General features: G+C 42.0%; 1 protein-coding gene across 1 annotated transcript in view; it reads left to right on the plus strand.

Annotated features, from left to right (window-relative positions):
* Positions 1–217: 217 nt before the first annotated feature.
* The window catches only part of LOC120030476 (asialoglycoprotein receptor 1-like), a 36,188-nt gene continuing 22,655 nt past the window's right edge, over positions 218–13,750 (plus strand). Inside the window, exons 1-2 of the mRNA XM_038975889.1 lie at positions 218–311; positions 3,788–3,874. Coding sequence (XP_038831817.1) covers positions 227–311; positions 3,788–3,874 — 172 coding nt within the window. The 5' untranslated portion in view covers positions 218–226. The remainder of the gene's footprint in view (positions 312–3,787; positions 3,875–13,750) is intronic.

Raw genomic sequence — 13,750 nt, forward strand, 5'->3', positions numbered from 1 at the left:
CGGGTGAGTGTGTGTGCGGGCATTCATGCGTACATGTTTGTGTGTGTGTGTCTGAATGTTATTTGCATAACATTCCGTAACAGTTGTGTTTGTGTACTGCTAGTGTGTGTGTAGTTGAGTGTGTGAGTGTGTGAGTGTTTATGGGATTTAAATGAGTGAGTGTGTGTGTTGAGGGCCTTCTTCCTCTTCTGGTCTCCACTCTGAAAGAGAACTTAGAGCAGTAATAATGTCTGGTGAAATCATCTACTCCGATGTTACATTCACTCGGCATCAGAACCAAGATACTGGAGCAGAAAGTGAAGTTTCTAATGGTGAGTTCCCGCTCATTTATATTGCTTTATTAGTTTTCAAGCATAAGTTTACAACACAACATTTCATCACTTTGTGGGGCGAGGGTGGAGATGTCATAATTCAACAAGGACTTAGTAACAGAAGAAGGCTGTATAGACTATCAACTGGTTATAATTATAGTGATGATGATTTACTGTGTGGTTGTGTCACGAACACTGTGTAAACCCAGGGGCTATAGGGAAAAGAAGACAGTATCTTGGTTGGGATCAATATGAGCTTTTCTGAAGTGTATTTGTAACTGTACTTATTAATATGAATTAGTACTATATGTTTAACATGTGGTATTGTATGAGACACTGGGCATCTCTTTTAGAATGTACTATAGCAAAATGTTGTATTGTGCAATGTTTGTGTTTTATTTATGACTTTCAGACATGTTCATTTCCTTTTGAATACATTCCACACGGCCTCAACAATGATTCTCCATATAGAATCCTATTTGAAGGATATGTACAGTATTAGTGCAATATAAAGGGCATGAGAATATGACAGTTCCATCTAAATGAATTGTTACTCGTCACACTCTGGACGTATCTGTTGGATTTTACACTGTCAACCAACTTCCAGACAGACAGACAGACAGACAGACAGACAGACAGACAGACAGACAGACAGACAGACAGACAGACAGACAGACAGACAGACAGACAGACAGACAGACAGACAGACAGACAGACAGACAGACAGACAGACAGACAGACAGACAGACAGACAGACAGACAGAGCATCAACCTGTAACATTTGGTTTATGGCCGATAGTGTTTCCTCATTTCTCAAAACAATGTCCGCTTTTCTTCAGATATGTTGAATTAGTATATTAGACATTGTATTATTTGGTTAGTTACCCTAACAGCTAATAAAGTGATTTGCATGTTGGACCTTCCAGTCAAGGGACTGTAACCTAGTAGAGCTCAATGGAAAGAATGTTGATATAGTGGATTGTAAGAGAGGTACTAGAATGGTATATTTCTAAAATAATATTGAGATAGTTGATTGTGAGAGAGGAACTAGAATGGTACAATTCTAACAGAATGTTGAGATAGTGGATTGTGAGAGAGGTACTAGAATGGTACAATTCTAACAGAATGTTGATATAGTGGATTGTAAGAGAGGTACTAGAATGGTATATTTCTCAAATAATATTGAGATAGCGGATTGTGAGAGAGGAATTAGAACGGTATCTTTCTAATAGAATGTTGAGATAGCGGATTGTGAAAGAGGAACTAGAATGGTGCAATTCTAATAGAATGTTGAGATAGTGGATTGTGAGAGAGGAAGTATACTGGTATATTTCTAAAAGAATGTTGATATAGTTGATTGTGAGAGAGGAAGTATACTGAACAAACATATAAATGCAACATGCAACACTTTAAAAGAGTTTACTGAGTTACAGTTAATATGAGGAAATCAGTCAATGTAAATAAATTCATTAGGCTCGAATCTATGGATTTCACATGACTGGGAATGCAGATATGCATCTGTTTGTCACAGATACCTAAAAAAAAATGTCTCTCACAATGGGCCTCAGGATCTCGTTACGGTATTTTTGTACATTCAAATGGCTAATCGATAAAATATAATTGTGTTCATTGTCCGTAGCTTATTCCTGCTCATACCATAACTCCTCCACCAACATGGGGCACTCTGTTCACAATGTTGACATCAGCAAACTGCTTGCCCCACTGCTTGCCCAACTGCTTGCCCACACAACGCCATACATCTGCGGTTGTGAGTCCAGTTGCAAAATTCTCTAAAACATTGAATTCTCTGGCAACAGCTCTGGTGTCATTCCTGCAGTCAGAATTCCAATTGCATGCTCCCACAATACATCTGTGGCATTGTGATGGGTGACAAAACTGCACATTTTAGAGTGGCCTTTTATTGTCCCCTGCACTTGTGTAATCATCATGCTTTTTAATCTGCTTCTTGATATGCCACACCTGTCAGGTGGATGGATTATCTTTGCAAAGTAGAAATGCTCACTAACAGCGATGTAATTTTTTGCACAACATTTGATATCAATAAGCTTTTTGTGTGTATGGAACATATGTGGGATCTTTTATTTCAGCTCATGAAACATGGGACCAACACTTTACATGTTGAATTTATATTTTTGTTCTGTGTAGACCGATACATTTCTAAAATAATGTTGAGATAGTGGATTCTTAGAGAGGAACTAGAATGGTACAATTCTAACAGAATGTTGAGATAGTGGATTGTGAGAGAGAAACTAGAATGGTACAATTCTAACAGAATGTTGAGATAGTGGATTGTGAGAGAGGAACTAGAATGGTATAATTCTAACAGAATGTTGAGATAGTGGATTGTGAGAGAGAAACTAGAATGGTACAATTCTAACAGAATGTTGAGATAGAGGATTGTGAGAGAGGAACTAGAATGGTATAATTCTAACAGAACGTTGATAGTGGATTGTGAGAGAGGAACTAGAATGGTACAATTCTAACAGAATGTTGAGATAGTGGATTGTGAGAGAGAAACTAGAATGGTACAATTCTAACAGAATGTTGAGATAGTGGATTGTGAGAGAGAAACTAGAATGGTACAATTCTAACAGAATGTTGAGATAGTGGATTGTGAGAGAATCTAGAATGGTACAATTCTAACAGAATGTTGAGATAGTGGATTGTGAGAGAGGACTAGAATGGTATAATTCTAACAGAATGTTGAGATAGTGGATTGTGAGAGAGGAACTAGAATGGTACAATTCTAACAGAATGTGGAGATAGTGGATTGTGAGAGAAACTAGAATGGTACAATTCTAACAGAATGTTGAGATAGTGGATTGTGAGAGAAACTAGAATGGTACAATTCTAACAGAATGTGGAGATAGTGGATTGTGAGAGAAACTAGAATGGTACAATTCTAACAGAATGTTGAAATAGTGGATTCTTAGAGAGGAACTAGAATGGTACAATTCTAACAGAATGTTGAGATCGTACATTGTGAGAGAGGAACTAGAATGGTACAATTCTAACAGAATGTTGAGATAGTGGATTCTTAGAGAGGAACTAGAATGGTACAATTCTAACAGAATGTTGAGATCGTGGATTGTGAGAGAAACTAGAATGGTACAATTCTAACAGAATGTTGAGATCGTGGATTGTGAGAGAAACTAGAATGGTACAATTCAAACAGAATGTTGAGATCGTGGATTGTGAGAGAGAAACTAGAATGGTACAATTCTAACAGAATGTTGAGATAGTGGATTCTTAGAGAGAAACTAGAATGGTACAATTCTAACAGAATGTTGAGATAGTGGATTCTTAGAGAGGAACTAGAATGGTACAATTCTAATAGGAGGTAATCACCATGAGGTTGGTTTTAAGGAAACAATATAATCACACATGGGGTGCAATATGTATAAAATATGTGAAAAAAAGGAACCATCTCTTTCTTCATCTCTCTGTAACCATAGGAGTAGCCGAACGTGAAGAAGATGTCACATACTCTGAGGTTAGAAGACCAGGAGGTAGAGCTAGTGAGCAGGAGGATCCTGGGAAAGGTGAGGTGTGTGTGTTACAGTTAGCTAAGGGTTACATTAAGTACCCCGTATTTAACCTGTTAGGTTCTAATTGTTCAGAGTAAATAACTCACGGACACTAGAGAAGCTTTAACCAAGTTAAATTCTTCCCAAAGGGTCGTTACAGCTGTAGTTCAGACAAAAAACATGTTCTCACCATCCCAAGTAGATATACTCCACTTTGGACACTCCTCCTTCTCTCCAATCCTTACATCAGGAAATTTGTTCTCCTGAGAATCCTCCTGAGGGCGGCACTGAGACAGGTGATGGCGGACTGAACGTAGTTATGTGGAGCACCTTAAGATAAAAACGTAATATTCAATATCGGCAAGTTAGACTAATTATTAGCACTACACAATCTGGTGATGATAACCTTCAATCTGGATAATAACACAAAACAAATCTTAAGACTAGAGAAATTTATCGACAAATATCACGAAAACAATTAACACCCAAACATGACGGAGCGTAAGACAAGGGAACCGATTTCAAAACGAAAATGTGACTCCTCTACAGACACAGACAATTTAATATTTTCACCACATTTTTACCAATGGTAAAGGTCGAAACCGATCTGTTAAAATCAATAAATGACAAACTGGGTATACTTGAATTAGTCAGTAAGGATATAAAAGAGTTGAAGGCAAGCCTCGAGATGAGTGATGAAAAAGCTGTGACATTGGAGAAGGAAACAAACAAGCTAAAAGTGACAGTCAATTAGATTGAAACCGAAGTGAATGAACTTAAAAAGGAGAACACCGTTCTGAGGGAAGCCTTACTGGACATCAGACTAGATCCATGAGAGAGAATCTGGTACTTACAGGTATCCAAAAGAAAGAAGGAGAAGTTCCTGAATCTGTAGTTAGAGAGTACCACGCGAAGATTTCACGCGAAGCTATCTACAAAATCCAACTCGAATGTGTACACCGCTTTGGACAGAGAGGGCAGAGGTATGAACGCCCAATCGTTGCCAAATTTGCTTCATTTAAAGATAAAATAATGGTTAAAAGCCTGGGTAAAAGACTTGCTGTGACTAAAATTGGCATGAATGACCAGTTCCCGAAGGAAATTGCAGAACAGCGTAAAGTTCTGTATCCAATTTTCAAGGAAAACAGATTAAAAGGGAAACGAGTGGCTCTCGTCGTCGATAAACTATATATTGATAACCACTTGTTCAGAGTCACAGACTACTCCATGGCTATTTTAAAAATTACAAAGTTCTTATAGACGAGGAAAATAATGAAACACATTTCTAGCCTGGTTATGGATTGTAATAATACAATAAAAAATATAGCTTTTCTATATATCTTCAAATATAACTAATTGGAACACAAAAGCACTAATTCAACATGGTGAAGAAAAAAACTCAGTAAACAGAAGGCACAGTATGTGTGGATGGTGTGGTGTGTGTTTTTTATGTTTGGGAAAGTGGCGTTGAGTGAGAAAGGAAATGGTTGCATATCCCAGAACCAATGTATTGCTGTGAGCGGGGGTGTGAGAGAGCTTTCAATGTTGTTCAGATGATGGATATACTTTTTATAATGAATTATACGTCTTTTTATTTTTTTTTATTTCTTGTCCTATCATGGTGGAACAGTGTTTAAAATAAATTATACATTTAATTTATTTATTGTCCTATATTGATGGAACTGTCAACAACCCTATACCCTAGACACCCACCTGAATGACCCAGATACTAAGGAGTAGTTCCAAACTGTTTTATGGGCCTGCTGTAAGCAGTCAGTATGCAGCCAAAATGCGGTCAGAGACTTAGAGCAGCACTGCCCCCTCAAGATTCTGAGCCTGCTTGGCAGGGTTGATCCTGCAAAGCCAAAGCCCCCTAAAGGGAGAGCATACTACACAAGGAAATTCTCAAAGCAGCTAATGAGAACATTGATGACCTTGGGGATTCCGGTGGGGCGCCCCCACCCAGGCAGTAGCAGTGCTTGAAACACTAGCTGCAGTAACCCATGGGGAGAGGGTCACACTCGGACATTCAGAGAGGGGGTATATTATTGTGGCCCTGGTGGCACAAAATCAAAAGTCTGACTGCATGGAGATGCTTGGGAAAATGGTCAATACAGGGGACCATGTTGTGGGTGTTTCAGGGAAAAGGTGTACATTTGACCTCCATCAGGTTTCGGATCGAGAGCCAGACCCAGTCCCCCGGTGCGAACACTGGGGTCTCACTGCGGTGACGGTTCGCGCTGGTTTTCTGGCGAAGCGCGGCTCGCTGGAGGTATACACGGGCGGCCTCCCATGTCTCCTCCTCGCGCCTGAACCAGTCGTCCACCGCAGGAGCCTCGGTCTGACCCTGATGCCACGGCGCCAGAACCGGCTGGTACCCCAATACACACTGAAAGGGGGAGAGGTTAGTGGAGGAGTGGCGAAGCGAGTTCTGTGCCATATCGGCCCAAGGCACGAACGCCGGCAACTCCCCCGGCCGGTCCTGGCAATAGGACCGCAGAAACCTGTCCACATCCTGGTTGACTCTCTCTACCTGCCCGTTACTCTCGGGGTGAAAACCCAGACGTTCCATGAACGCCTTCCAGACTCTAGACGTGAACTGGGCACCCCGATCAGACACTATATCCTCAAGCACCCGTTAATGCCGAAAGACGTGAGTGAACAGGGCTTCCGCAGTCTGTAGGGCAGTAGGAAGACCGGGCATAGGAAGGAGACGATAGGACTTAGAGAAACGATCCACAACGACCAGGATCGTAGTGTTTCCCTGTGAAAGCGGTAGATCAGTTAAAAAATCCACAGACAGGTGTGACCAAGGTCGTTGTGGAATGGGTAAGGGGTGTAGCTTACCTCTGGGCAGGTGTCTCGGAGCCTTACACTGGGCACACACCGAGCAGGAGGAAACATAGATTCTGACGTCCTTAGCCAAGGTGGGCCACCAGTACTTCCCAGTTAGACAGCGCACCATCCGACCGATCCCCGGATAACCAGAGGAGGGTGACGTGTGGGCCCAATAGATCAACTGGTCACGGACAGCAGACGGAACGTACATACGCCCTACCGGACACTGAAGGGGAGCAGGTTCTGTATGCAACACCTGCTCAATGTCCACATCCAACTCCCACACGACCGGCGCTACCAGGCAAGAAGCCGGGAGTATGGGAGTCTGATCCATGGGCCGCTCCTCTGTTTCATACAGCCGGGACAGTGTGTCTGCCTTCGTATTCTGGGAACCTGGTCTATAGGACAAGGTAAACACAAAACGGGTAAAGAACATTGCCCACCTTGCCTGACGAGGATTCAGTCTCCTCGCTGCCCGGATGTACTCCAGGTTGCGGTGGTCAGTCCAGATGAGGAAAGGGTGTTTAGCCCCCTCAAGCCAATGTCTCCACGCCTTCAACGCTTTAACCACAGCCAACAGCTACCGGTCCCCCACATCATAGTTGCGCTCCGCTGGGCTGAGCTTCTTCGAGAAGAAAGCACAGGGGCGGAGTTTTGAAGTAAGCAGAGCTCTTAGCTGCCCAAAAGCCCTGTCCGCCTCAGCCGACCACTGCAACCGTACGGGACCCCCCTTCAGCAGTGAGGTAATGGGAGCAGCCACCTGGCCAAAACCCTGGATAAATCTCCGGTAGTAATTGGCAAACCCTAAAAATCACTGCACCTCCTTTACCGTGGTGGGAGTCGGCCAATTACGCATGGCTGCAATGCGGTCACTCTCCATCTTCACCCCTGATGTGGAAATGCGATACCCTAGGAAGGAGATGGCCTGCTGAAAGAACAGGCATTTCTCAGCCTTGACATAGAGGTCATGCTCCAACAGTCGTCCAGGTACCCTGCGTACCAAGGACACATGCTCGGCACGTGTAGCGGAGTATATCAGAATGTCACCGATATACACCACTACACCCTGCCCGTGCATGTCCCTGAAAATATCGTCTACAAAGGATTGGAAAACTGATGGAGCATTCATCAACCCATACGGCATGACTAAGTACTCATAATGCCCTGAGGTGGTACTAAACGCTGTCTTCCACTCGTCTCCCTCCCGGATACGAACCAGGTATTACGCACTCCTGAGATCCAGTTTTGTGAAGAAGCGCGCCACATGCATTGACTCAATCGCCGTGGCGATAAGAAGTAGTGGGTAACTGTACCTCACCGTGATTTGATTGAGACCTCCATAGTCAATGCACGAGCGTAGACCTCCATCCTTCTTCTTCACAAAAAAGAAACTTGAGGAGGCGGGTGAAGTGGAGGACCGAATGTACCCCTGACGCAGGGATTCAGAAACATATGTCTCCATAGCCACCATCTCCGCTTGCGACAGGGGGTACACATGACTCCTGGGAAGCACAGCGTCTGCCAGGAGATTTATCGCACAATCCCCACGTCGATGAGGTGGTAATTGAGTCGCCTTCTTTTTACAGAAGGCGAGAGCCAAATCGGCATATTCTGGGGGGATGCGCATGGTGGAGACCTGGTCTGGACTTTCCACCGTGGTAGCACCAACGGAAACCCCTACACACCTCCCCGAGCACTCTCGCGACCACCCCGTGAGAGCCCTCTGTTGCCAGGAAATAGTGGGGTTATGAGGAGCTAACCAGGGAAGGCCTAGTACCACGGGAAATGTAGGACAGTCAATGAGAAAGAGACTGAATTTCTCCTCGTGACCCCCCTGCGTCTCCATGGTCAGGGAGATGGTGGCTTCCCTGATTAGACCGGATCCGAATGGTCGACTATCCAGAGCGTGAACCAGGAAAGGTCTAACTACAGGAATAATGGGGATCCCTAAACTAAGGGCTAACGCTCTGTCGATAAAATTCCCAACTGTGCCTGAATCGACGAGCGCAATATGCTGGGAATGCGGGGGAAAATCAGGGAAACAAACAGATACAAACAGATGATCAACAGAGGACTCTGGATGAGTGTGGTGCGAACTCACCTGGGGTGACGCCAGAGTGCCCTGCCTGTTGCCTCGACTCCCAGAGGAATCAACAGGGCACTGACCGGCAGTGTGCCCTCTGCGGCCACAGATGGTGCACGTGATGGCTCCTCCAGTCTCCCTACGAGTAGCCCCTCCCAACTCCATGGCCACCGGAGTGGGGGTGCTGGAAGATGGCACCGACAGAGCCCCCTCTGGACGTCCGCGGGTGACCAGCAGGTTATCCAACCGGATGGACAAATCCACCAGTTGATCAAAAGAGATGGTGGCATCCCTGCAGGCCAGCTCACGTCGGACGTCCTCACACAGGCTGCACCGATAGTAGTCGATGAGGGCACTGTCATACCAGCCTGCTCCGGCGGCCAAGGTCTGAAATTCCAGGGCAAAATCTTGGGCGCTCCTCGTCCCCTGCCTTAAATGGAAGAGCCGTTCCCCCGCCGCTCTACCCTCGGTGCGGATGGTCGAAGAAGGCCCGGAAGCGACGGGTGAACTCCTCGAAGTGGTCCAACACCGGGTCTCCTTCTCCCCACACGGCGTTTGCCCACTCCAGAGCTCTTCCTGAGAGGCATGAGACGAGGGCAGAAACTTTCTCCCTTCCCGTGGGAGCTGGGTGCACAGTGGCCAGGTAGAGGTCCAGTTGTAATAGGAATCCCTGGCACTGTGCTGCCGTCCCATCATACTCCCTGGGAAGTGAGAGGCGTATCCCCGGGTAGAGGGAACCCCGGTTGCGCTGGTCGAGGCACTGGGGAGACCTCCTGTCTCCATCATGGCACCAAGATGATTTAACATAGCTGAATGTTCCTGGACGCGCTCCTCAACTCCTCTAACCGGGGTACCTGCTCCTGCTGACTCCATCATTGGGTGTGTAATTCTGTAAAAGCTGTGTACGGGAGGCGAAGTCAGGTGCAGGAGAGCACTTTTATTCCATTCAACAATAGGCACAAAAAATGACATAAGTGCCCCAAAACACGGAACATAAACTATACAAGTATCACGCGTGAACATACACCATTTGCAATGAACAATTACACACAAAGACATGACGGGGAACAGAGGACTAAATACATGTAGATTGATTGAGGAATGAAAACCAGGTGTGTATGGAACAAGACAAAACAAATGGACATATGAAACGGCGATGGCTAGAAAGCCGGTGACGTTGATCGCCGAACGCGCCCGGACAAGGAGAGGAGCCGACTTCGGCCGGAAGTCGTGACAGAGGTTTACTTAGTAGCAATGCAAATATCATGGTACAGCTATATAGACACTCAATCATCATGATACTTTTTAATGGTACATTTACAAACATATATTTTGATAAATAGAATTGAAAGTTGTGTATCATGGTATGTGGTGAAATAAGTATAGCCAGTTACAACTGTAATGGCTTAGCAGATAATAAGAAAAGCCGATCAGTATTTGCCTGGCTAAAAGAGAAGGAATATAATATCTATTGTTTACAGGAAACTCATTCAACAATTTTAGATGAAGTTTGTGGAAAAGGGACTGGGGGCGAAATATATTTCTCCCATGGGAAAAGAAATTCAAAAGGGGTGATGGTTTTAATTAAAAGTCATTTTGATCCAAATGTGCAAATTGTCCAAACAGATCATCAAGGTAGATGGATTATTTTAAATATGTGATCAAAGCTTCTTTGAAAATATATATAAGAATTTATCATCTCTACAAGCAACACTAGACTCTATTATTATGGTGGGAGATTTCAATACGGTCTTAAATACCTCTATGGACCTGAAAGGAAATCACACTACAACTATCACTCTCAGGCACTTAAGGAAATCATGAATGTCATGGATATATTGGAATTAGTGAATATATGGAGACTCAAATACCCTGACCTAGTGAGATATACATGGCGGAGGCTTAATCAAGCTAGTCGTCTTGAATGCTTTCTTACGCCATTCTCTCTGGCACCAATAGTTTAAAAAGTGTTGATAGGGGACAGAATGCGGTCGGATCATCACATAATTGGCATATATATTACTCTTACAGAATTTCCACATGGGCGAGGATATTGGACATTTTATCAAAGCCTACTAGATGATAAATTGTTTAGAACTAGGAAAGAATAATTTATAACTGACTTTTCGGACATAACATAGGTACAGCAGATCCCCTTATTGTATGGGACACTTTAAATGTGCCTTTAGAGGCCATGCAAATCAGTTTTCTTCTATAAAACAAAAGCAATTTAGATCAAGAGTCCATATTAACAAAGGAAATTGAAGGACTAACCGTACAGTTAGACAGCAAATAAAACTGTACCATAGAGGCACATAATAAGTTAGAGGAAAAACAAAAAGAAATGGAGGAACTTATTCAAGAAAGATGCAGTGTAACATATTATAAAAATAAAGCAAACTGAATGGAATATGGGGAAAAATGCACCAAATTATTTTTCAATCTTCAACATAGAAATGCTACAAAAAAGGTTTTATTGAAACTTGTTACAAATGATGGAGTCACGCATGATTCACCGAATGATATTTTGAAAGAGGAAGTAAAGTACTTTAAGAATATGTTTTCTCTTCAGTCTCCTCCATCTCCACTAACTGAAACTAATTGTATGGATTTTTTTCCTAATAATAATGTAAAATTAACATCTGTACAGAAAGACTCATGTGAAGGGGAGGAACTTTCAGGAACTTTCAGAGGAGGAATTTTGTGATGCAATTAAAGCCTTTAAGGCTGGGAAAACTCCAGGGTTGGATGGCATACCAGTGGAAGTATACAAAACTTTTTTTGATTTACTCAGTGGACCATTATTAGCAATTTTTTACCACTCCTATATAAATGGTAGATTATCAGACACGCAACACGAAGGTCTGATATCAATATTACTGAAACAGGACCCAAGTGGTATATATAAAGATCCAGTCCATTTAAAAAATGGGAGACCTCTTACACTTCAGTATTGTGATGCAAAAATCGTAGCAAAATGCTTAGTGCGTAGAATAAAAAAATTATTGTCAGATATTATTCATCCTCATCAGGCAGGTTTTTTACATTGACGATACATTGGAGATAATATAAGACAAGTACTGGAAACAATAGAATACTATGAAATATCGGGGACACCAGGCCTGGTTTTCATAGCTGATTTTGAAAATGCTTTTGATAAAGTACGACTGGAGTTTATATACAAATGCCTAGAATATTTCCATTTTGGGGAATCTCTTATAAAATGGGTTAAAGTTATGTATAGTAACCCTAAGTGTTAAAAAGTAAATAATGGCTACATCTCAGAAAGTTTTAAACTATCTAGAGGAGTAAAACAAGGTTGTCCACTATCTGCATATCTATTTTTATTGCCATTGAAATGTTAGCTGTTAAAACTAGATCAAACAATAATATTAAGGGATTAGAAATCCGTGCCTTAAAAACTAAGGTGTCATTGTACGCTGATGATTCATGTTTTCTTTTAAAACCACAATTAGAATCTCTCCACGGCCTTATAGAGGATCTAGATACTTTTGGTATCCTCACTGAGTTAAAACCAAATTATGATAAGTGTACCATATTACGTATTGGATCACAAAAAAAAGCACATTTTACATTACTGTGTAGTTTACCAATTAAATGGTCTGACGGAGATGTGGACATATTCGGTATACAAATCCCAAAAGAAAGAAATGATCTCACTTCAATAAATTTTTATAGAAAGTTAGCAAAAATAGATAAGATCTTGCTACCATAGAAAGGAAAATACCTGTCTATTTGTGGAAAAACCACCCTGATTAACAATTTAGTCATATCACAGTTTACCTATTTGCTTATGGTTTTGCCTAAACCTAGTGACTTGCTTTTTAAATTATATGAACAAAAAATATTCCATTTCATTTGGAATGACAAGCCAGACAAAATTAAAAAGGCCTATTTATATGACGAATATGAATTCGGAGGGCAAAAATTATTAAATATTAACCTATCTGGGATATGTGGGACTAGCGTCATACCGGCCAACATCCAGTGAAAATGCAGAGCGCCAAATTCAAATAAATTACTATAAAATGTAACTTTCATGAAATCACACATGCAATACACCAAATTAAAGCTACACTTGTTGTGAATCCAGCCAATGTGTCAGATTTCAAAAAGGCTTTACGGCGAAAGCAAATGATGCTATTATCTGAGGATAGCACCCCAGCAAATAAACACAGACAATCCTATTTCAACCCTCCAGGCACGACACAAAACGCAGAAATAAAGATATAATTCATGCCTTACCTTTGACAAGCTTCTTCTGTTGGCACTCCAATATGTCCCATAAACATCACAAATGGTCCTTTTGTTCGATTAATTCCGTCGATATACATCCAAAATGTCCATTTGTTTGGCGCGTTTAATCCAGAAAAACACCGGTTCCAACTCGCGCAACGTGACTACAAAATATCTCATAAGTTACCTGTAAGCTTTGTCCAAACATTTCAAACTACTTCGTAATACAACTTTAGGTATTTTTTTACGTAAATAATAGATCAAATTTAAAACGGGATAATCTGTGTTCAATACCGGAGGAAAACAAAGTGTAGCGAGCTTTCAGGTCACGCGCCTCTAACAAAGAGTACACTTCTCTCTACCCTCATTCTGAACAGTGCTACTTCTTCATTTCTCAAAGGAAAAACCTCAACCAATTTCTAAAGACTGTTGACATCCAGTGAAAGCGATAGGAACTGCAAGAAGGTCCCTTAGAAATCTGGATTCCCAATGAAATCCATTGAAAGAGAAAAAAATCCTAATGGTTTGTCCTCGGGGAAGCCAAATAAGTTATGTTATGCTCACAGACATGATTCAAACAATTTTAGAAACTTCAGAGTGTTTTCTATCCAACAAATATTGTGGTTAAACTCAAATATACTAATTGATAAAAAAAAACGTATTTTTCGAAGACATTTTTTAAAAAGGTATAATTTTAGTGAATGTTGTCATAA

Source organism: Salvelinus namaycush, chromosome 36 (genome assembly GCF_016432855.1).
Source record: "Salvelinus namaycush isolate Seneca chromosome 36, SaNama_1.0, whole genome shotgun sequence".
In the NCBI taxonomy this organism is placed as follows: domain Eukaryota; kingdom Metazoa; phylum Chordata; class Actinopteri; order Salmoniformes; family Salmonidae; genus Salvelinus; species Salvelinus namaycush.